Genomic DNA, 25478 nt, shown 5'->3' with positions numbered 1-25478 from the left:
AATGTGGTAAGGTAATGAATTCTATGTGATGATACGTATATCAAAGCAAGAACTCTAGGCCTACTAAAGATATTTAACCGAGATTCACACAACTTGTATTATTGTAAACTCTTGCAAAATTCCCGGCAGAATTTTGGAAAGTAAAACAATCAGAAAAAAAAAACCATTTAGAGACCATGACATTTAAAACTCTGTCTGCAATATCAAACTAGTATGGTAGTGATATGTCCAAATATGGTAGTGATATGACATCATCATGTCCATATATGGGCACAACACATTTTCTTTGTCACATAAAGTTTGAGAGTGTATACATACAAAGCTTTAGTTTCAATCATGTCAACTCTACACTACAGTAGTTGTTCGTCTATCTTCGAGTGACGTAGACCCAACTTACGTTCCTGTGCAGAAAGATCTAATATTATTGAATTAGTACAGTTTAGTAATTAATTCGTTTTTAGTATATTTTGATTTGATTAAATAGTATTATTAGATATTATTCATACCACCGTTATATGAATACATATAACACCGACAACAAAGCATGTTGATTTAATCAATCAATTAATTAATTAATTAATTAATTAATTAATTTGATTCGTTTATCGTACCTAAAGAGCCAACAACAACATCGGCAAGGGTTCGAGGCCGACTCGCTCCTAGTTCTGGTGGTGGAACAAGTCTTCTCGGATAAGGACTATAAACCGTAGGTCCAGTGTACACAGTTATAACCTGTGTGTACTTTAAAGAACCCAGTTCATTATTCGAAAAAGAGTAGGGGGTTACCCCGGTGAACTGGTTCACACAATAGCCTCTGTATCAGGGGGATTACCACCTATCTGATAGGACAGTGATTAATTCACTATTGGTAATCCTTGGCCACAGTGCCTAAAGACATAAAATAAATAAATAAATAAAATAATAAAGAAAAGTTTAATATATTGGGCGCAAACTGAATAATTGATCTGGCAACGTATTTTGAAGATGGCCGCGAACATTAAAAGTTCTGGTTGATGATTTACGCTTCACGTATTGACCCCTTTATTCATAATTTCCAATTGTGTTGCTATAGAAACTTAATTTATTATGAGTTTTAAAACAGTAAGCAAGTCATCAGATAAAAAGAATGCACGATATTTGGTAGGAAAACTGAAAAACTTTGATCCAAGTTTGCAAGCCTATTTTATGCTATCGGCCTGTTGTTTGCGACCACGGCAGCTTCCGCCAGACCATTCGCCGGAATTGGGCCTAGGTACTGGGGATAAGATAGGAAAAACGGATTCCGGAAAAACTAGTGATAAAAATAATGTGCTGTTTATGCCACGTTGTGTTCCTGTTGTTGGTAGGCAGACATATCCAATGTGGAAAGGCGTAGTGTCTGGTTTAGGCTTAATTCGAAAATGGAAATTTCCTAAAACTTTAATGTTTTTACCCATAGAAATGTTGCCAGAATCAGTGAAGGAGTTTAAAATAGGAGATAAACAGTTATTGCAATGGCTGTGTGACTTTTTAAAAATATTTTTCTCTGAGATGAATGTTAATTTTGCCACTAACTATAATTTATCACAAGTAAAGTTTAAAACAAGATATCACAGTGTTACAGGCAAAAAACAGATTCTGGTTTCTGATTTGTACTCCAGTCTTCATTCATCATTTAACATCCCAAGATCAAATTATATTCTAGCCCTGACCTGGACTGATCTGTATCCAACAGAAGAGTTGAATTTTGTGCTCGGGGAGGCCTCGTACAGCTGTAGATGTGCAGTGTTCGGGTTTGGCAGGTATGAGCCTAAGTCATACGTAAGCACACCAGATGGTGACAATGCCAATAAAGGAATTACGGATGAAAACAAGTTAGCATTGGATGGTCAACTTTTATGGAAACTTATACGGGTAAAGTATTATATTTACCGGTATCGCTTGAGTTAAAAAACTTTTGTTTTAATTTATGTTGCTACATTATGCACTTGTCAATTGTATGACCCACTATACGACCCCCGGGAGAGGAGCGTCATTTGTCCGATGTGCGTCATACCTTATATTATGAATACCATGACACACCTGTGCATAAAAAATGTGACTCACCTTTAGGTGACCATGACGCGCGGCACCCATTTTGACGCACTATGACCATGTTGTTTATGATATTTTGAGTGGTAAAGTGACGGACATTGACACACCATTGTTCATTGATGTGACGTACCTTCAATCTATGTTTTTTTACGCACCCCTGCATCGGTATTTATTTGTAAATGCACCCATGACGCACCTCTCCCGGAGGTCGTATAGTGGGTCATACAATTGACAAGTGTAGAGTACATTGAAAAATGCCACACAAAATTTATAAACAAAATATTAATACTGTACATTATTATAGAAAAATATTCAATATAAATCTAACTGTATAGATGTTTCACATTCAAATTTCTGATTGATTGCCTGTTACAGTAATTTGACTAAAAAACCATTGCTGTTATAATTTACTGTATCCTTCCCATTTGATTGATTAATTACAGGTTTTTTATGACATTTTGTTCAGTATTAATTAGTTGTTTGTAGGCCTAAGAATAAAAACAAGTGATATTTAATGGTGATATTGAACTGAGTCTGTAGCCTACAGTAGGGCCCTACTACTATGAACTTTTAACTTTGTGTAAACATTGAAATTTTAAGAATAATTTAAATATCAAAGCCATACCTTTTAAATGGCCTGGCCAACATCCTAGAGTTCGGCATTGATTCAGTGTGGAAGGTGCGGATTAATTGAATAAAAGTTTTAAAAAGTAGTGTTATAAAACTATGTAATGATATAATGTTCATATTTTTTAAATTTAAACTCTACTCCGCCATTTTAAATAGAACAGTCAATCTTCAACTCATGATATATTCTCACTACTAAGTATTAAACATGTGTAAACCCTTTCTAATTTGCATAATAATGCATGCATGAGGAGACAGTACCTTAAATATGTTTTTTTTTCTTCAGGTTGCAAGCCATGAAACATGTCACCTTCTTGGATTGAATCACTGTTTATTCTTTGAATGTTCGATGAATGAGAGTAAGTCAGTGAAGGAAGCACTCCATCAGCCTCTCTTTCTTTGCCCAGTGTGTCTACGCAAGCTTCACAAAAGCCTTGGCTTTGATATACGTCAACGGTATGCACAGCTCAGAGATTTCCTCCAGAATACAAACAACCACTATCAGAATGATAGCTTGCAAGCCAGTATACTATGGCTAGATAGGTGCTTAGAAAAACTTCAAATTGGTTAGTTGAACAGATAAATACCTCATGTTTTATGATAACTTATTGACTAATAAATATAATTATTTTATTTTATATTATAACACACCACCAACATGCATCGTCCACCGTTGCTTTAAAAAAAACATTTGGGTGCTGTTTGTTTTATTATAAATTTTGTATCCTCAACGTTGCAGAATGAATGAAGAGGATTTTACAACAGAAATACAAAATATGAAGTTATTCATTTTACATTACAGGCTGATATACAGCTAGCCATCGATTAGCCACTAGCCATTGATCCAATACTTAACAAAAGAAATAAGGTGAATACTTTACAATATTCTATAACATCACATGTTTACTAACATCATTATCATAGATAAAAGTTTTGGTCCTCTCTCCATCATCTTTTTTTTTTTGTAATGTATTATACCATAAATTATGGACAATTGTCTGAAATAAAAGTTGAATTGAATTTTACCATTTGCTGAAGTTATATGAATTTTCTACCTTATTTTCCTGTCAAATGACAATCAATGTGATTGTTGTTGGTAGTTTTACTGTTGTAATCACCGGAAAAAACATGAAAAGTGAACATTCGTGACACGTTCGTAGTTTAACTACCGCATGAGACATCTAAAATGTCTGCGCGTTTATTGTTTAGTACGGATTTACAACTTTCTTCCTACATTTCTTCTGTCCCATCGATTTTGATGATCGAATGAAATACTGTTTTAACATGTCAACAGCCACAGATATACACACTTTGAAATGACAGTACTACTGTACATTACAGTTATTTATTGTTTCTTTAAGCTAAGTTATATGACCCATGATTGTTTAGGTCGCAAAAATACTAAATCAACAAGAAATTAATAAATATAGTTTAGTGTTATATTAATACATGGTGCAATTTGTTTTTCATAGTTTGTATACAGTGCATACTGAAAATAGGTTTAATAATATTTTTACTATACTGTACAAAATAATTCAACTACATGTTTAAAATAAATTACAATTGGCACAGTAAGTGATTATATCTTGTTTTCTAATTTTTTAAAACATTATTTGATAATAATTTAGATAATAATTTATATTCATAAATTAATAGTAGTGTTGGTTTCTTACAAACTAAACATTATTTCACATTTAGGGTATACGTTCACATGTATATTTGTTAAACTAAGTATTGATACATTTATTTATTTTATTTATGTATGTTATTGTTTTACATTAATGTACTGAAAATAAATACATTTGAATTATGTACTCTATTGACGAATGTTTGTAATTGGTGTAGCATAGATTGCATTTGAAAACAAAAGCATTAAAAGTTTATACAATTTTTGATTTACTGTATTAACCAATTAAATATCGAACTCTTTGGACACTGCTACAGTATATTTAGGGGACACCCCTATATTCAGAGGACACACCTATATTTAGGGGGACACTCCTATTAAAGAAACACCCAATTAAAGGGACAGCGTCTATTGAAATAAACGAGGCATTTGAACATTAAGGTCAACCATCAGGGATAGGTATTATTATTTGTAAACAAAGCGGTTTGTATTTCTTATATCTATGTTAGAATAAATAAACTTGACAATATAGCGATATACTGTAGTGTAGAATTCAAGAAATTGTTAATTGACAACTGCAGCAACTAAGCTTGTACAGCTTCCTCAGGCTTCATCTGGATGGTGACAACCTCATCTCCAAACCTGTCATTCGTATCAGCTTCTGGTGGTAACTTAACGTTATCTGCTTCTATTCCATTCAACGCTTCTTCTGGCTTCATTTGAATTTTAGTGACGTCGTCGCCCAGTTCCTTCAGTGTTGTTTCTAAGTCGGATCTCTTCTTGCGTCTTCTGAGGATTTTGTAAGATGCTTTGTAGCCTTTAGCAGTGTTTGATCCATCGCTATGAAAGAGGAGTTTGATCTCACCTTGTAATTGCAAAACCATCTTTGATTTGGAACCACACAATTTGTAGCTTTGACCGTCTACACTTTGTGTAATCTAAAAATGAAAGAGCATGGTAATGTAATCTATTTTTAAATAATTAAGGTGAACCGCGTAGCTTGTCCAACGTACAATCTGTATCTATCCCCACTGCACTCCGCGCTTTGTGTAAAAATGGTCATAAGGAATAACATAGATTCTATATTATCGTTAACCGCTCGTCTATGTAAATTGGCCTTTATACTCTACAGTAGATGCGTACACCGCTCGTCTATGTAAATTGGCCTTTATACTCTACAGTAGATGCGTACTTCTTACCCTTATGTTTGTATGCCTTGTTTTCATGTCAGAAAAACTAAACACAAGGATATCGACTGAACAATTTATGTAAAATGAAACGAGGGTAATTTAAAATCGTACAGAACACATCTCGACGACTTATCTTTTTTTTTCATATATACAGTATTTACAATAAGAACGTGTAGAAGTAGAACATGTAACTTCTCCAAGATATATGAACATTATCACCCTCAACCGGAATTTTAAAGAGAGACTACGTAATTTACCTGCAAGTAATCATATTCACAAGTTGGTCCTCCCTCCTCGAGTTCAAATTCCTCAAAAGTAAGCTGAACAACTTGTGTGTCTTTAGCGTCGATGTTAGCTTTGCAGTGATCATTGTTGTCGTATTGTTTCGGGTAATTTGGTGACGAAATTGAACCACTGAATCCAGCTAGCATCATGTCGCAGCTTGCCACTGTATTTAGTAATGATGACAGTTATTGAATTAATATACATTTTCATTTGAATTCTTTTTCTGCTACTAGTATGGAGACAGATACATAATTGTGTATATTTCGGTGTCAGTGTGTTTAGTACTGTATAAAAAAAAGCCTTGGTACAGTGCAATACTATACGTTTAGATTGTAGCATATATCATTTAGGTACGCTATCGTGCATACCGGTTATACAACAGTTAATTGTTAAAGAGCTGTTTCAGGACAAAGATGGTAGTTTAACTTTGTGGAAGGTAGACGAAATTCTTACACGTTCCACTCATCACAGTTAAATTACCGTGTTCTTAGTCTGCTGCCCAGAAACAAAAGCTCTCTCGTTTATCTACGGTATAAGATACTACTATCTGCCACTGTATTGGAGCATAATGCCCCTTATGTTGTAGTAGCATATCATTTCAGAAGAAGCCCGATAGGACTTGGCACTCACCATCTGCCAATGTTTCCTCTGCCTCAAAACTCTCATAGTCTGCTTGGAATCCCTTCTTACTTGTGCCTTTGTCGCTATGGAACTCTACTTTTACCATGTTAGTCTCCGACGTCCAGTGGAATGATGACCGAGAACCACAGAAGATAGCCTCTGTTCCCGATCCTTCATCTGTAAGCTATTAAAATTATAAAAATAATGTGTTAACATAATTATATAATTAGCTAGCTAGCTAAAGTTAATTATGATTGGTACGATACTTACTCTGACGTAATCCTTCTGACAGTTTCCAGAATTCTGCAATTTGAATACATTAAATAAGACTCGAACACGACGACCAGTCGTCACCCTGATTTTCGTCACACAGTCGGCGTTTGCCAGGTATTTATTTGGGAAATTTGGTGAGCTGAACGATCCAGAGTTGTCCGTGTGTTTCACATTGCAGCCTTTAGCTAAAACATAAAGAAGTTTTTTTAACGATTACTACCAAGTTACGGCTAATACATTAATTGGATATTACTCAGGAACATCGGTCTCCATCTTGCATCTGGTTTGTCCTAGTGTTCTTCTACTAAACTGTTTACTATTTCATGGCAACAACGTACTCTAGACAACTTACTTGTACATGCTGCCTTTGAGCATGTCTGCTGTTCGCCGTTTGGTTTTGTATCTGGATTGCATTCCGAATCATCCAGTACTTTTTTATCGACCGGACTTTGACAAGTTACAATTCTGGTTTTAATGCCATCACCGCATGTCACAGAACACTACAGAAAGGAAGAAGTATGTTAGCCTGCAAAACGGTTTTAGGCAGCCTTTTAGTAGAGAAATATATACAGTACTCTATCCCATAAGTATATTGAGGAGGTACTGTGCACAGTGTGTACCGTATAGTATCCGATTACTATATTCAACAGGTATTGTACAAAACAAAACATTCTTTAGGTAGAGTGCCATTATCATTTTTTCTATAATTCACGTTGCCAATCATTATGTATAGAAACTCCATGTTATGACATTTACCCCACTCTTTCCATCCATTTAATTTAAACACTCTACCTGTGATGAATTGTGGATCCAAAATTTACCTGACTATATTTTCCAATTGTCCATTGATTCAGAGGACATGGTCCTTGGTCACATGGTCGCTGTTCAGCCGGTTCGACGTCTTTACACATTGTTGTTGCTACTGGCTGTCCGTCTAATGTACAAGTGACGTCACGAGTCTCTTGACCTGAACCACAACTCTTTGAGCAAGTTGACCAAGAACCTGTAGTCCATTCTGGAGTTCCCGTACTAGCCACCTGGTAGTATCTGAAGCCAGCATTTGGCTGCACGACATCGCCGTATTCTGAGCCGTATTGTTTGAAAACCTGACGTAGATTCACGATAGTTATATTTTCATAAAGGAGGATATTAGTATCTATATAATAGTAGTGTAGGTGTATATTGAGCCTTAACCTAATTTATCATTTTCATATGATCTGTGTTGATCTGCGATTTTCAATATAAAAAAAATATTGTAGGTACGTACCATAATTTCAATAACACCAGTTGTTGGTCCTTTGATAGTAAGGTAGTCAGGCTCGTCGTATGAATAGTAAAGTACGTCTGCGCCGGCTGATGTCAAACCCGAATAAGTCCGCTCATTATTCTTACCAATGACCATCTCACCATTGAATTTGACACCTATTAACAATAATAATTGATATATAACTAGATGGTACGCGAGCGAAGCGAGCGTACCATCTAGGTCGTGCCCACAGATGGTTCTCGAATATAGGCCTACAGTAATTTCAGCGTAACAGAACTGGCGATTTCAAATGTACGTACCGCAGGACTATAATACATTGTCGTTTACAGAAACGAATAAATAGACACGATGATTTATGTAGTCAACTAAAATTAGCACCCTGGGAATTACTTCCGAAGGAGAAACTTTTCAAAAAATGAGTCCAAATTTTTGATTTGGACTCATTTAAAGAAACCCAATTTGTGTTTTGTATGTAACATTAGGGCTGAGGGATGGGAAAGCGGATAGGTACAAAGAGGAACAATTTTTAAATATATGCTTTATCCACTCAGTAACGAAATATTTTGTTCATCTATATATAAATTTACGTAAGGGCAAAATTCGGTAAATCGCGCCTTACTTTTAGAATTTTTACTCTATGGTATGTAAAGTTGGTTCGTACTTTCGGTACTGATTTTAACCACCTGATGTAACCCTGTTTACTAATTAAATTAAGTTTAAAACGAATTTAGGTTCAACGATTTGTCCCAGATAGGGATGTTTTCCGATCGTGGTATACACTGTCTAATGGATGTCCATCTTGAAAAATACCCGCCACAAAAATGCGAGGAGGCTTCGCATTTTCCTATCTCCTCCTACGATAATTGTTTTTAATAGCTGAAAACCGGTTGAACAGCTCGAGTACAGTATCATAATGTTGAAGACAGGCCGATTTTCTTAAAAAAATACTATTTTGATAGATTTAATATACGTTTATACAAATGTATTGATTTGCGATGAATGGAACATTCCAATCTCTGTGTCGTTCCACAAGTGTCTATTCCCTCAGGCGTCGTAAAGGAAAGTACTGTATACTCATAACAGAAATTCGATCCATTTTTTTTTTCAATCTGTGCTGCAGAGGTTGGATATAATTTTTTTTAAACGGATAATGAGCTAGCGTTTTCAGTCGCCGTAATTTAATATTTATTACCGATTAAATCGAATTTATGATTTGCCCCGAATAGAGGTGGTTTTCACAAATTGTTTAACATTATATATAAACATACGTCGTAGTGTATCGTTACATGTACTGTACTATTTCAATCGACTACGACGGTGATAGTTTCAACAAAGTATTACATCGCAATGTTTTACGGTGTTTAGTGGTATATTATTTGTAAAACATGTTAATTAATATTTCGTTACAAAATAAGGAATATATTTAAAAATTGTTCCTCTTTGCACCCATCCTCTTCCCCATCTCTCAACCATAATGTTACATACAAAACACAAATTAAGTTTGTTTAAATTTGACTTAAACAATTGGTCTCATTTTGTGACAACTTTCTCTTTCGGAAGTAATTCCCAGTGTGCTAATTTTAGTTGAATACATAAATCACAGTGTCTATTTAATCGTTCCTGTAAACGACATATATTATTGTCCTGCATTATTGTACATTAGAAATCGCCAGTTTTTTAACGCTGAAATTATTGTGTATTCGAGAACCATCTGTGGGCACGACCTAGATGGTACGCGAGCGAAGCGAGCGTACCATCTAGTGTTTTATAAGCCTATACATGATATACCTCTAAATACAGTAAAACATTTGCGATTTAATACTTTGTTAAAACTGTCACTGTCATAATCGATTGAAATATTAAAGTACATGTCACGATACACCACTACGACGTTTATATTTTTGGTAATTATTAATTAATACAAACGTTGAGAAGGAACTGTCAGTATAAAGTGTATTTGTATATAATAATGTGTTTATATATCTACAGTAGAGCCTATCCACAATGTCAGTAATACAGTTTATTATTATCTAACAGGACGAACATTCACAGTAAGAAATGTTCGATTCAAATGAGTTCCAAAAATAGTTATTTACAGTATTGTCAAAGTATTGCACGTTTATTCTCAAAGGGCCCATATATTTACCTACCGTATGTGTTAAACCAAGGGCTCATAAATTTACCTACAGTACTTGTGTTAAACCAAACTCTGGCAGACTGAGAGATTGGGATGTTCCATTCATCGCAAATTAATACATTTGTATAATCATATATTAAATCTATCAAAATAGTATTTTTTAAAGAAAATCGGCCTGTCTTCAACATTATGATGGTGTACTCTAGCTGTTCAACCGGTTTTCAGCTATTAAAAACAATTATCGTAGGAGAAAATGCGAAGCCTCCTCGCATTTTTGTGGCGGGTATTTTTCAAGATGGACATCCATTAGACAGTGTATACCACGATCGGAAAACACCCCTATTTGGGGCAAATCGTTGAACCTAAATTCGTTTTAATCGTCAATAACTAATTATCTAACTTAATTTAATTAGTAAACAGGGTTACATCAGGTGGTTAAAATCAGTACCGAAAGTACGAACCAACTTTATATACCATCGAGTGAAAATTCTAGAAGTAAGGCGCGATTTACCGAATTTTGCCCTTACGTAAATTTATATATAGATATCTTCTTTCCCAATATCATTTAACTCATAAAAACTGAATACACTTGACTGCGATTTTTTCCCTAAAGACTTTCCCTAAAGCATCCATGTGATTAATTATGGCATGAATTATGACATTATAGGCGCGCCATATAAGAAAAGACATAGATAAAGTAGGTTGTGTCAAGAGTTTTCTGAAAGCCAGTTATTTGACTGAATAGTGTAATAGTTCATAAACCTTTGATCACATTGTTGAATGTTCTTAATAGGATTGTTAGAGATTATGCATACCTAGAAACGTATACTGTCCTCTGTCGATAGCAATAACGCTTGTTGCTCCAATTGGTACGGAAGCAACTTTGACGAATTCTATAGAAAGATAAAAAGTAAATGTCAATGCTAAGTTTAATCCTAATAATTGGTTGAAAGTGAGTTGTAATCAAAGTAATTGTCTTAATAATTTTTAAAAATGTATTCCTACCTCCAAACACACCAACAGTCTGAACTCCAGTAGTAGGAGTGCATTTGCTGCCATCACCGTTGCAGATTCCACATCTATCAAACTCAGCTGTAGAATGTAATTTCCCATCACATCCAACATTCTATAAAAACGAAATGATCAAAGGTAATACTTACACTGAAATATTCGTTCAATGGGGATAAATAATTTTCTTCGGTGAAAGATGAAAATGTCATATTTTCACTCAGCCTCGCCTTGTGAAAATATAACCTTTCATCTTTCACCGCATTATTTCTAAAAATAGTACCATCATATTAAACAAACACATACTAACCAACAACATGGAGAGTTTTACTTCCTGTGTTTTCATTAGAGTTTCCGATTTGCGGCCACCTAGCCTTATGAATGTTTGTTCGTCCTGAATTATAATATAGTTTTCCGCAAATCAAAAGGTCCAAATTATTGAAATGATAGTGATTGTACTTTACTTACTTCACAACGACCTGAAATGCACATCTTATATGCATTGTAAGTGTCGTTAAAATCGCATCGGGAACCATCGATGAACTCTCCAAATTCAAGTGAGTAGATTGTCTGCCCTTCTATTCGCGCACAGTTAAGTTTACAGAAACTATCGACTGTAAAAAAATTATTATGATTTGAATATTAGCTCGGTAGATCTTTAAAACTAGGTCAAGAGTACCTATTGAAACTCAATAGAGAAAAAAAAGTGTTTTATTTTATATAGCCTGTCATACATTTTTTATTCACAAATACCCTACTTACAACTATAAAAATAATTCGGTTGCCATTCAAAGCCTTCTCCAGAAGGATGATCACTCTGTTTGGCGCATTGCTCTTGTACAAATGCAAGCTGTGAGGTTTCACAATTCTAGACATGAAAAACAAAGAAGTAAAATTTTAGTTTTGTTAACACCAAGACCGGTTCAGTCATAAGCAAGACTCTGTGATTCATGATACATATTTTTATTCAAGTATACCTAAAGCTCTGTCTACACTATCAAACTAGTTTGACAAAAAAGTGTTATGTGCCCAAATATGATAGTAATATTACATCATCGTGTCCATAATGGGTACATAATATTTTTTGATAGTGTAGACAGATCTTACCAAGATGATCAATATTAATATTGTTGTCAAAATGTACCTGCAAATTGCAAACGTCCAGTTTAAATGCATTTCCATCACAGACTTTTCCACCAAATGCTGGCCTACAAAACAAAAGTAGTACATGTTTTCAGTACACCTAAAGAACTGTTGAAGAACCAAGAGTGTTTACATTATTATTTGTCGTGACTCTTTCCCCTCTTCTCGTTGTGTCATAGTTATTTAGATCGTTTTTAAAGTTCCTATACAGATAGGAACCATTGCAATCAAGAAGTGTGTACAGTACGTGCATAATGTGTACGTACTACTGCATGTGCGCTTGTTTTTTGTTTGTTTTTTGTTTTGTTTTGTGTGAGTGTGACCACATGCAATTTATTTTCATTTGTTTAAATAACAGACTTCTCTATCATATAATCGTTCAGTTACAATATTTAATTTATGTTACAATTTTCTAGGACCACAATGGAAATAAGTTTAATTTATAATATCACAAAATACAGGATAATAAATGCGTGGTACTGTAATTGGCATTTGCAAACTAATGATAACATTGTGTGCACTTACGGTGGAGTATCACATCGACGAGTTTTACTCCGCACACCGCCCCCACAAGATCTGGAGCATTTGGTCCACTCATTTTCATAATCTGACCAACCACCGTCCACGGCTTCAGGACCGTCCGATCCAAAATCGGTACATACCCCTTTGCGACACCACTAGATTGGGTAAAACAAATTAGAAGAAATGATATATACAACTAGAACCCTTAGTGACAGTATGTTGACTTATCATTCTTTGAAGTTATATCCAAATATTACATTCCTAAATCTATTAATACTTCTCAGTACGGTAGGCCTAAGTCGAATTTTGTTTTAATTTGGGGTTAACCACCACATTTATTCATTAAACGTTTCATAAAAAATAATTACAAAATACATTTTCTCCATTGTTCATAAGCCGAAATGTTTGTATTATCAGACACTAGTAGCCACATTCGTTACTGTATATCGGTATGGTGTGTGTACATATATTATAAAAGTAATAACAAAGTACCACAATATGTAAACATCAATTATAAGTAATAATGATTAGATAGTATATTGACTAAAAGGTCATATTAATATAACTTTCAAAAGACATATTAAATGTGGAAGACAAGGAAATGTATCGAATTATAATATTCTGTAGAGATTATGATAACCGTCAGGTTGTCGGCATAATAAATTATTGACATTGCTGTTGAAATACAACATAAACTATTTTTTTTTAAATTATAAACAATGTATTGATGTGTAATATGGAATAAATAAAAGTTATAAAGAAAGTCTAGGCCTACCTTTCCCGGAAGACATTCTGAGCCTTCTAGCATCGGTGTTCCCATAGTAAAACATTCATTTCCAGGCCTCATACACCAGAGCATATTGCAGTCGCCCTATAGAAAATATATTTTGTTTGTTTGTAAAGCCCTATGTACACTATCACATTAGTTTGACATAAAAAGTGTGATGTGACCAAATACGTTAGTGATATGCTCAAATATGGTAGTGATAGGACATCATCATGTCCATTATATGGGCACATCACATTTTTTTGTCACTTGAAGTTTGATAGACAAGGTTTAAGAACGTAAAGTTCTGTCAAATTCCTAAGTATTATATTGACATAACGCATGTGCTGTGTTAAGCCTAAGAAGGATGATATTTACAAATGCATAGGCCTACGGTATTCATTTATATATTTTAACTAGTTAGTCAGATAATAAAAATAAAACTTTAAAATTCAACAAGTTTAAACATGTTCACATGTAATTATAATATTCCAAAATAAATTAACCATGTAATTAACAAATACTCATACTAATACATAATTAATAAACTGAATGTAAAAGACACTATTTAACTCAGTCTAATACTACTGTTATAAAGTCCATGATTTTGTGTTTGGTATGTTGTTTTTTTCTAAAAAGTATACTTAATTGTTACAATTTTTATTACCTTTTTGAAACTACATTCCCCCACACTGTCTTCAAATGTGAATTTGCATTGCTCATCGGTACTAAAAACTTGACCCGGTAAACGATCATTCAAAGAGATATCGAATATTTTTCCTTGACTCTGGTTGTCTAAGCAGTTGACGTCTCGTTCCCTGAGTTTAAACATAAAATTAGATTAAACTACACACTTAATATAATAAGGGATTCGTTATTTCTAGGCCTCTGCTGATAATTGTAAACATTTAAGCTGAAACTCCACGACTTGGAACCATGTCCTCCCCACTCCACCTTAGCTATATCACTTACAATATGGTAATAAACTGTCGGTTCATATTATAATCAAAATAAGAAATCTAAGATCAAATTTAAATAACAAAATGAAAAAACTTAACTTTTGCCAAACAACTTGGAACTATGATCTCTCCTCTCTCTCCTCCCTGAACTACCTCTATCACACTTAATGTTTTACTGATACTTATTTTACGCATTTATTTTAACATTGTAATACAATTTTTTAGGTCAAATTTAAATATAACTTACTGGAGGTAACTTTTAATATAGTCGGCACTACATGTTGACCATTGCATTCCCTCTAGACCTTGTGCTGTTATTGACGCCATTAGATTCTTATTTGATGGACACTCATTAAATTCGCCGTCGTGTTTCATTCCAAGACTATTAACAAGAAAAAAAGTATATTTTAACAAGTTTTACCAATCATTCACATCCATTGATGTGTTTGTTTTCTACAATTTACAAGTTCGTTGATAATGATATTTTACTAATGACATACTTATGACAAAAGCGTTGATGATACCATGTTCATTGTATTCGATAAACACCTCTTCCAGGTAAAAGGCATTTATGCATAAATAATGCTTTAAAAAACCCTTTGAAATTGCCAATTATTTTTAAAGGGAACATATCACGACTTACTTGTGTCCCATTTCGTGCGCTATTGTTGTGGCGGTTCCAAGTCCTGTATCTTCGTTAATGGAGCATCGGTTATCAGGTTTGCAAGCGACGCCTACTCCGGCAAGGCCGGTGGTTGCGGAGTTGATCGTACCATCATCCGTAACTCGATACAAGTTGGTTCTAAAATTTAACAAGAATGTACCAATAATAAATACTTAAAGTAATCTAGTTTTCTTAATATCAACATTACAATTTTCGTAAATATTTTCCTATCTATTAAGAAATACCCCATTAAAACTTCCCGATATTGCGTTATAAATATAAAGATCTCTCTTTTCGAGAAATTTTGAAAAATAGAGACCCAACTAAAAAATCACAATAATGTATTATTTGATAAAAAGGCTTAGGCTATCTGTAATTATAAATGTTACTTTTGAGCAAATTGACCAAAACGTGTCTTCGTTTTTCATTAAAGTGGTATTTTATTTCCAAATGTATATTTTTGTATAGATGATGTAGATAAACCCCAATTATTATAATAAATTTCATATATAGGCCTAGACAAATATGGGATAAATGGTCAATGCAAGTGATACAGTAATATCATCAAGATTCAAATAAGAAAGAAATCTAAATTTCTGAGAAAAAAATGCATTTAATAAGCCCTTTTATCAAAGTAGGGCATCTCTGTTTTGTACGAGTTACCGGTACCTTGTAACAATGGCAGCAACATCCGGGTTAAGTGATTTGTATCTGTTGAGATGCCATTCACAGAAGGATTTAAGTGAATCGTGAGCTTCTAAACCATTTTCGTCCTCTTTCAAAACCGGTCCATCCTACAGTAAAGAATCAAGCGAAACATTACCAACACTACTGTTGTTTACTCTCAGATCGCGATTTTTATCTGGACGTCTGAGAAAACATCATGAATACTAGACATTATTTTTTATATTAAATAATTACAATATGGCCGACTTATTTCCTAAATATAACTGAAACTATCCCTTTAAATATTATCTCACAGTGAGTAAAACATATCGAAGAAAAGGCTTGAGGTGCACCTGAATTCTATACTATTCAGCCACACAGCAGAAGCCGTTAACACAACCTGGTCCATGGTTGTATATCGCCACCTATAGTGTGTTAATTTATGCCATAATTAATCTCATGAATTATTCATGATTTCTGCCTCAAACGTACAGAAAAAAAAACTCGAGATTAATTATTAGTAAATATATTTTACTTACGCTTTCATTTTCAATGACGACAAATCGGATAACTGTTAATGTCATGTCAATACCAATGCTGTTTTGTTCAAACAGTGATACCACCTAAATTTAAGAACAACATTAAAATTATAGTATTTTTTAGTTTAAAATCAAAATTTTGAGGCATTTGATGAATAGGCAAACTGCCTTAAAATACCGTGACATGTTTCGAGAAACTATTCTCATCATCAGAACTGAAATCAACGCCTAGGGTACTTATATACCAATAACGCGGGTTGTATTTAAATAAGGCAATAATTAGCATGATAAAAAAACGAGGTATAAGTGGGCAACAAACAATCAGATGGCAAGCGATTGCCATCTGATTGTTTGTATTTAAGGTAGTTTGCCTATTCATCAAATGCCTCACAATTTTGATTTTAACTTGAAAGTTTGGTGGTATCATGATAGTATTTTTGTATGAAGAATTATCTATATATGTTAATTCATTCATTCATCTTGATACCGATGCTAAAGAAAGAATCGTAGTTTAAGATGTAAGCAAACATTGTCATTTTGATTGTGTATAATAATACCATTACCTTTCTTGAAACGAATTATAATTTTATTAGGTTATAAACGTGGTAATAAATATTATTACCATAACTGTAACCTATTTTTTTGCGTTTTTATGGTAATATTATTACTGAAGGTGGTAACATTCGTTTGTAGGCGTAATATATTTTCCCCATTCTATCTTAAATTTTGTTCATAGTCGAATTAAATTGGTTGTATAATGGTGCAATTAGCAAAATAATGATTTTCTTAACAAGTTTTAAGTTTTTTAGAATCGGTAAAGTTCTTTGTGTTGCGTCATAAAGTTATCAAAATTCTGGAGAGGATAAACCTATATACATTTCAACAGCTTTTGCAATTGCTTCTAAATGATATAATGTTGCCCGAATTCTTGTAGGCATACTTCAGAAGATTATGTCGTCCTAAAGCGTGACCGTGAATAACCCAAAGTCATTTAAACTGTTTTAAAAAGCTTAAAATCTTGCATTAATAACGTCATTTTTTATCATAATTACTTACAATATTCATAATAACTTGAAGATATTTTTCCAGATCATCTCCATAATGGCTAAACATCGTGTATCCAGCTGTCAGTAACACTTCCAAATTCTTTTTTCCGGTTGTAAGTTGTGCAGCTATACATTAATTTTTAAACAGATAATATCATTATCACTTTATAATAACACAAATGCATGATGTACTTTAACAATTTAAATTCATATTTACCCTTGTACTTTATTTATACTTTATAAACAGACCTTTACTACATAAAAGATGCTTGGCATTCATTTTCTCATTTAGTATCTTAATTATGTATTGTCCTCGAAAACATGAAAATAAAGATAAATAAACAAATGTAGTAGCAATAGGGTTGGTTGAATCTGTCGATTATGGGAACTTTATTTGTCCATTATATGGTGTTTTTTCTGTCAATTATAGGTGATGAGGGCGCGTGTTGTTGTCCAAAATAAGGACTTTCCATGTAAGGACTGTCCATCATGGGGACTTTTGGTGAACAGCACCGTTTACACTGTGCGTCGCTCTACACTGAGGGATTTGGGAAAATGACCGGAATTGTACTGAGATTGTTGAGGCGGACATTGTTATTAGGAATATTGCCAGATAATTAATTCATTTTTAAAAGTGTGATCTTATTTGGATTTCAACCCACTTGTGATGATTTTAATAGTGATGGTCTAATTGTTTGAACATATACGGCCTATATAATAGGAACTCATGTTGGTATTTCCAACAAACACTTCCAGTGTGTAATCAGCCTCTTTCACATTTACCCTTTATTAATTCGGCCAATACTAATTTCAAAGTAAACTTACTATCACCTGATTAACTGTCGATCGATCCAGGTGTATGAATTATATGCCCATATATTAAGTACTGTATGTATAGTATTTGAAGTATCCATGTGTTACAAATGGATGTTGTAGTTGATTAGACAACGTCAAATAACCTTCTCATTAAAACACGAACTATACATATGTTTGAAAGCTTTAATATTGTACATCTTGTAACTTATTAACGTGTTTAGTACTAAACCATCAGCTGATTATGTAATAATCTATCATGTAACCCAATTGTCTCCTTTTCGCAATGTTGATTTTATAAGGTTATCACATTCATGTTTTTATATTGGCACAGGTTTAATGTAGAAATACTACAGAAATAATGTCGATGAGTTTCTAAATGAGGCGATTTTTTCTTTTGAAAATTCTAAAATCATTGTTTCAATGAGTGAATTATTCTGTAAAGATCCATGTTTTTGCTTATGATTTTGCCAAATAAATGTGAACTTGAATAAAACAAATACTTTATTTGTTTTATTGTAAGTCTTAGCACATTGAGACCTACTGTATTATAGAATCGGATCTGTGCTATCTAACATATAATGTCGTCACCCGGCTCATTCTTTTTACGTAGCGGTAAAAATCAACACTTGTTTTTATTGCTTTAATTGTAATGCCTCCACTTTGCTAGTTTAAATGTATTGATATACGCACCGTTGACGTCTAAACTTCAATAAATATGCCAATAAACAAAGTAAATTTTTGCATAATAAACCGGATTAAGATAACTGTCATAAAAAAAATTGTGTTTGTATTTAATGATCCACATGGCATTGATATGTGAATAAATAATCGTTACATTCGACATGATTAGCACATGAAGTGTTGTTTGAGGGTAGGGTATTCTAAAGATATTTACTTTAATCTTAATTTGACGATCAGTGGAGCCAACCTCCAGAACGCGATAATTTCTTAATGAACTTTTTTGACGTGCAGTATAAATAATACAGATTATTCCAAAACAATAGTGTTGAGCCACACATTTGATTTTATGGTATCATAATGCTATAATGCAAATAAATATAAAATAATAGTGTGATTGAGAGTACAGTAGAACTCTTTTGGAATACCCCTAGGGAACACTTTTCTGTGAAACGATTGAGGTGCAATTAGGCTTGTATTGTGTTTTAACACTACGACACATGATTAAGTGTTCCCTTAATAGAGGTCCTTCTTATGAGGCATTTGTTGACAATTTTCTTTTTGTTGTGTCAACCTTGGAATTATTATACAGTTGACTTTCACAATTCATTACGGTATCTATGTCATCAGAGGGAGTATTATATAGAATTATTTTTGCCTTTAAATTTAAACTTAGGCTTAGACATTTTGTTTTTTTTCGAGTCTCATGATACGATAATATATTAACATATTTTGTTTTTTGTTATATCATTACTTACGTGCAATCATGGTATCTAAGCCCCTTGTGTTTAGGGTTATATCCCTTTCGTCTTGTTTCGTCACACCGCATGTCTGTTCTGGGACGTGACGCGTGAACACCACGTGCGTCGTTTCGTCTTGCGTATCAGCGCTTCTTCGTCGTCGATGTTCTGGTCTAAGTGGCTTGATGAAATAACTCTTCTTAGCCGTATTCACCATTCCTTCCTAAAACAGGACCATAATAAGTAATTACATGATAATTTCGATATTTGTCAATACAACATCATCAGAAATGACATTCCAATGATGGAATTTGTACCCATCGGCTTTACTGTGTAGCTATATAAATTAATATGATGTTATTATTCTATGACATTATAAATATCGCTAATATAACTTTCGAATCGTCCGCTTTATCAACGTACCAGACCATTACATGTACTGACGGCGGCAACGGAATTATTATGGTTTGCAGACGACCCGACATAGTAACAGTCTGTGTTCTTAGGTTTGTGTAGTGTGCTTCCATTGGCGCCAATTCTCTCAATTACAAAGTCACTCGAAAATACATCTAATAAAAAAAGAGAAAACGTCACCTATATTAGCGGAAACATTTATAGTTTATGGTTCGTTGTATGTGTCATAATGTTATTCAAGATGACATAAATACTTCCTGAAAATGTAACATTAAACATTTTTGGATACTATCGACACTACTTGACAGGATACATTCTTAAAAATGGTACATTAAACATTATTCTTGATGTGACGGAATAATTAGTTCAGAGAAAACGGATTTTATATAAAGGAATTTTGGAAATGGGCTTATCAACAAGACATAACGCAATATGGAAAAACACCTCGTTCATTTTTCAACTACTATTAGAATCATTAAAAAAAATAAATAGCACAATATTCACATAAACTAATTTTACTTTTAATGTAGGAAAAAGTCTACTTTGCTTTTGAAAGAAGAAATAATTAATCTTAAAGATGTATTGTCCCTTTGACTAATTCCAAAAAAATAAAAATTAAAATATTTCGAAAAAAGGTTGGTCATTTTGAAGTATCATAATAGTTATTAACTATCACCAAAAATTTGTCGAAAAAAAAAAATCATTTATCTGAAATACAGACGTTTTTTTGTTTAAAAAATAACTTTGACTTCCAGTCAAAGTTTTCGATCAAAACATATCTCATAATGAAACGCGCTTGTTTCGCTACTCTGTATGCATATTTCATAAAACTTCCTCACGATCTGTGTGAAAATACCTTCTCAACTGTGACGAGTTGTAAATAATCCTAATTAGCATATGCATAATTCGTACTCGTGGTTTGAAATCTTTGTTTACTTTCGCTCGCGACGATTTTGCAGACGAAATGTTATCAAACTAATTTACCTGTTAATTACGTAAACTTTCGACTTAAACTGAATAACTTTAATTTTACTTTGATATGGCCAATTTAAATTTAGAATATTTTTGACCTTCATTTTTGTTTTGTTTCAAGGAACAATACATCTTTAAGTTACAGTCTATTATTTGTTGTACTAGGGTCAATTGCCCATATACTTGAATTGAATTTAATTGAATAAATTCCCTGAAAAAGAAAGAAGGATTAATTTGACTATATTGTGTAAATCTGATTTTGTTGGTTTTTTTTTTCAATTTTTCTCTTGGATGACCCGTTTTATAGGCGAATTTGTTGTATCTATTTTTTTATTTTAAATAAATCAATAATAAAGCTTGTGTACTCAATATTTTTACACAGAAAATAAAATTGAATACTTGAATAATTGAATTTGAAAATGTCAACTAATAAACACGAATATGACGTAAATTGTAATTTATAATAGTATATCATTAGCACTAATTGACAAGAACCAGTATATGCGTGTTAAAATAATCAAATCATAATATTACTTACTTAAATTCATCTTTAAATTGAGATGGAACTTTTCTCCGAGTGCGTTGAAAGAATAAATAGCGGTGGCTTCAACTGATCGTTTGTTGATTCCCGTATCACGTCGAGTTACAGATGTAATGTCATATCCAGAAACTTAGGAAGAGAAAATAGTTAATTAATTATTGATACAATTCAGGAGTGTTGTTATTCAGACGTGGCAAGAATTGGTCAAATATAAAGATGTATTGTCCACCCAAAACATGACAATACAGATTAATTAAAAAAAAGAGTTGACTAGGCCATTTCGCAGTTTAATCAAGTTAGGCCTAATCACTTCCATTGAAAGAAGATAAAACAAAATATTTTTTCAATTATAACAAGAGAACATTAACGGTTAATTTAACTATTTTTTGCCTTAATATAGTTAAATTCAGTTTTTCAGATAAATATATTTTTAGTTAAATTATTTTTATTAAAGTGGCATTATGGCATAATAAACATTAAAAAAAATCAGGAGGACAATATATCTTTAAAGGTTTGCAAGAATTGGTCTACAATGCACAAGAAACCATTTTACCTTGAGAATGTTCTATTGTTCCAAAATAGTGAAATAGGTCATCTTTGGTTAGATCCTCAATCTGAAAAAATAGGAAATTAGCATTAGTCCTAGTAGTGAAGAAAATGACATAGGATATTGAACAATCTTCTGGTCTACAGGGATAATAAACCAAACAAATGCATTGAATCCTTTTGCTTTAATCGATAGTGGGATTAATCGATAGAGGTGACACATCAATAACGATAATCAATTAATAGCAATGATTAATCGATAGTAGTGATTATTCGATATTGGGATTAATCATTAGCGGTTATTAATCAATATCAGTGACTAAAAATTGTGAGAATCAATCTATAAAGATTATTAATCGATAGCGATAATCAATCGATAGCGGAGATTAATCAATAGTGAAGATTAACACGATATCGATAAAGAATCGATTTAATTTTAAGCCCGAGTGGGAGATATAAAGTTATCATAAGATAGATAAATATTTCGATAAATATAATAAGTGACCATAATGTTATCAATTTTATATTTTAATTTTTCCTCTATTAAGTAACAAAATACACTATTTGGACTTAATTTGCAAATATTATTTATACTAAAAATAAGATCATGTTAGTTTTCATAATTTTTTAACTGTCATAATGTTGACACATATATTATTACGATAATATGACTTGTTTATCACAGCTCATTAAACAACCGTTTTGAGCTCGTTACATTTTAAAATTCTAAATCTCTTCACATTCCAGTCTGTAATTATTGATGTAGGTCTAAATTGTCACATAACTCTCTACAATCTATGTATACAATTGTCCAGTATCATGGTAATTTAGTGACGACTGTATCATACGTTATCAATTAATCTTAATCTAATATTATTTCTTTAATTGTGTAAATTTAAATAATGTTGTAATATATATTGCAGCTAATAAGCCTAAAACCTTTAGAAATTTCAATTTATAATATTTTTTTAACAAACATGAAATAATAAATAATAATAATTATAATAAATACATAATTAGGTATCCCCATCTCTTATTACACAGCTTATTTTTATCAAAAGAAATATGGAATAATCATAAAAATTTAATATATTAAGTGATAGATATTAATGATAGGTCTTAAGATTTGTCTCGACTATCAAACTTTATGTTTAAAAAAAATGTGATGTGCACATATGGACATCACATCACATTTTAGGCATATTACTACCAGATTTGAATACATCACACTTTTTGATCAAACTAATTTGATAGTGTAAACAGAGCTTAGGCTAATGCATTTTGTCCATAAATGCATGTCACTAGACTCAAAACTGTCAAAAGTTTGGCAATATTATCACTTACACTTCGGACTTACGAAAGTTGGAAAAGTTTTTGAAAAAAAAGTAAAAGCAGCAACTGATATAAACTACTGAAACTAAAAATTGTTTATATTATATATTTATGTTTTCTTAAAGGGGAGAGAAAGGGTTAGGTTCCGGAACAAAAGAAGCCTTATTCTTGCTCTGCTTTAAAACACATTTACAAAATGTAGAGAAATATCTTTCCATCTATCGGAAATATAATTGTTAGGCTTACTTACCTTAAAACTATTCGCACGTAAGATAAATATAGACAAAGCCAAGAATAACAACGCCTTCAGTGAATCCATCAGCATTTTACTGATATATTTTATTCTCTATAATAAACTGTCAATAATGCGATATTTCCAGATCTACTACGATTTGAAAAAGAGGTGGCGTTTATATTGGCATTGAAGCGGCGTGTCAGAGGCAAACTCATCTTCCGTCAACTTCCGATTATTCCCTCCATAAGCATGTGTGCTTAAGTCCAACCCACTGAAAAGTCGATGAACTATTATCTGTCCACTGCATAAGGTCAACGTTAAATTGTCTTATACTATCAAATATGAGGCTCTGTGTTATATTATATACCGGTAACAGTTTGAGGATGCGCCATTGCTTTATACAGACCATATGGGTAGTTAATCATAATTTTAACTTTTAATATAAAAAATGAGATAAATTTAACCAATCATGGTATTTATATAACAAGAGTTTAGATTGCATTCCCGACGGTACGATATATTACTTAACCGTAATAATTATAGTATAGCTTATCATATTGTAGTTGAGTTTATATTATTTTCGTTGACTATTACGTAATATCTCATTGCGATTAGTATGTAAGCCTATTATATTATAAACTTAAATATAATTCGGGTAATATAGGTAATATTATTAGACTAAAACCAACATTTAGTGGAATTAAACGATGGTAAGTGTCCTACCTGTATCAAGACCATGATTAAACACGCTGTGTAATGTATTTTTTAATGAAGTATAATATTACATCGATTTACTTTATTATTAAAGGGATAATAAATAAATAATTGTTTTTTTTATTATTTCATTCTCGATAATTTAAGTGACATTTTACATGATTTGTGATACTTTTTTGGGTGATGTCAAACTTTTCATTTTTATACCCTTTTTTTAAAATTGGACACATCACATTTTATTTGTTTTGATTAAAATGAAATCATTTAAATAATTATTTTAATTTTACCTGACGGTTTAAAGATGAGTCAATTAGTAATACTACTGTTTACCACATATTCTTTGAATCATTGCAGTGGAGTAGTTATTTTGGGGTTTCTTTTGGATTATTCCAGGTTATTACTAAAAATGGGCATACACTCACTTCTATCCTATTATTCATATTTAAGCCTATATTTCCCTTACTTACAACTATTTCCATTGGTTTATTGGAGTTTCTATTAGTGCTGTCAGGTTAAGTGGGTGTTGACATTCTAATCTGTGGGCTTGCTCGATTACTGGTTGCGTCCGAGTAATGTGTATTGTGTGGAAAAGGATAGGGATAGTGGCCTACATTTTGGAATATCTGAACTTTGTTCGTTATTGATCTTTGTGTAAAGTGTGCGTTTCTTTGTCGCTGTCGTGGTTAGCATTAATTTCCAAGGTAACTGGATTATCTACCAAAGGCAAAAGTATTGCCTGTCTGTGTGTATGTCCGTGGTTTCTCCAAGAATTCGGTATTACATTGGGCCAGTTTTTCAATGTTAAGTAAAGGCATATAATGTATTGTTTTCATTAATTATGTTTATTGATAGTTTCAAGGTAATAATTATTTACAAAATTGAAATTTTTTTTATTTTTCTATTGGATGCGCAAATGGAGATTTTTGTTAAGAAAGTTTTCTTACTTTACTTTCACCAAAGTTGAATAAGAACAACTTGTAATTGTCCTTTAGATTGGTAGACATTTTGTTGGAAATAAGCTGGAAATAATGCTGTAGGCTATGTTGACACTATAAAAAAGACAACACATTTTGTCTC

At 32.6% G+C, this 25478-nt stretch overlaps 2 protein-coding genes across 2 annotated transcripts; one reads left to right on the top strand and one right to left on the bottom strand.

Annotated features, from left to right (window-relative positions):
- Nucleotides 1-958: 958 nt before the first annotated feature.
- Nucleotides 959-3725, top strand: LOC140055669 (archaemetzincin-2-like). The gene is made up of 3 exons (XM_072101035.1): nucleotides 959-1893; nucleotides 2987-3266; nucleotides 3503-3725. The coding sequence occupies exons 1-3, from the start codon at nucleotides 1087-1089 to the stop codon at nucleotides 3505-3507; spliced, it is 1092 nt and encodes a 363-aa protein (XP_071957136.1). The 5' UTR covers nucleotides 959-1086; the 3' UTR covers nucleotides 3508-3725.
- A 285-nt stretch (nucleotides 3726-4010) lies between these two features.
- LOC140055668 (A disintegrin and metalloproteinase with thrombospondin motifs 1-like) lies at nucleotides 4011-23840 on the bottom strand. Its single transcript, XM_072101033.1, has 25 exons — nucleotides 23703-23840; nucleotides 22128-22188; nucleotides 21572-21703; nucleotides 20071-20216; nucleotides 19666-19870; nucleotides 17424-17539; nucleotides 16368-16451; nucleotides 15832-15956; nucleotides 15142-15300; nucleotides 14746-14880; nucleotides 14207-14357; nucleotides 13549-13644; nucleotides 12777-12928; nucleotides 12253-12316; nucleotides 11871-11976; nucleotides 11577-11722; nucleotides 11106-11226; nucleotides 10916-10993; nucleotides 7964-8118; nucleotides 7518-7802; nucleotides 7049-7196; nucleotides 6694-6881; nucleotides 6433-6607; nucleotides 5775-5965; nucleotides 4011-5265 (listed from the first exon to the last, which is right to left on the bottom strand). The coding sequence occupies exons 1-25, from the start codon at nucleotides 23775-23777 to the stop codon at nucleotides 4912-4914; spliced, it is 3648 nt and encodes a 1215-aa protein (XP_071957134.1). The 5' UTR covers nucleotides 23778-23840; the 3' UTR covers nucleotides 4011-4911.
- Between the last annotated feature and the right edge of the window lie 1638 nt (nucleotides 23841-25478).

This window comes from Antedon mediterranea, chromosome 7 (assembly GCF_964355755.1).
Source record: "Antedon mediterranea chromosome 7, ecAntMedi1.1, whole genome shotgun sequence".
Classification (NCBI taxonomy): Eukaryota; Metazoa; Echinodermata; class Crinoidea; order Comatulida; family Antedonidae; genus Antedon; species Antedon mediterranea.
This window is presented reverse-complemented; position numbering and strand designations above follow the sequence as displayed.

Bases quoted from the DNA above. Each gene is read 5' to 3' on its own strand.
- LOC140055668 (XM_072101033.1), bottom strand. From the start codon at position 23,777: ATGCTGATGGATTCACTGAAGGCGTTGTTATTCTTGGCTTTGTCTATA. The intron at 7,197-7,517 runs GTAAATTTTGGA...TCCTTTCTGTAG, and splicing joins CAATTGGAAAATATAGTCAG to TGTTCTGTGACATGCGGTGA. The intron at 5,266-5,774 runs GTAAATTACGTA...TTTCATTTTTAG, and splicing joins GTGAATATGATTACTTGCAG to ATTACACAAAGTGTAGACGG.
- LOC140055669 (XM_072101035.1), top strand. From the start codon at position 1,087: ATGAGTTTTAAAACAGTAAGCAAGTCATCAGATAAAAAGAATGCACGA. The intron at 1,894-2,986 runs GTAAAGTATTAT...TTTTTTCTTCAG, and splicing joins TTTTATGGAAACTTATACGG to GTTGCAAGCCATGAAACATG.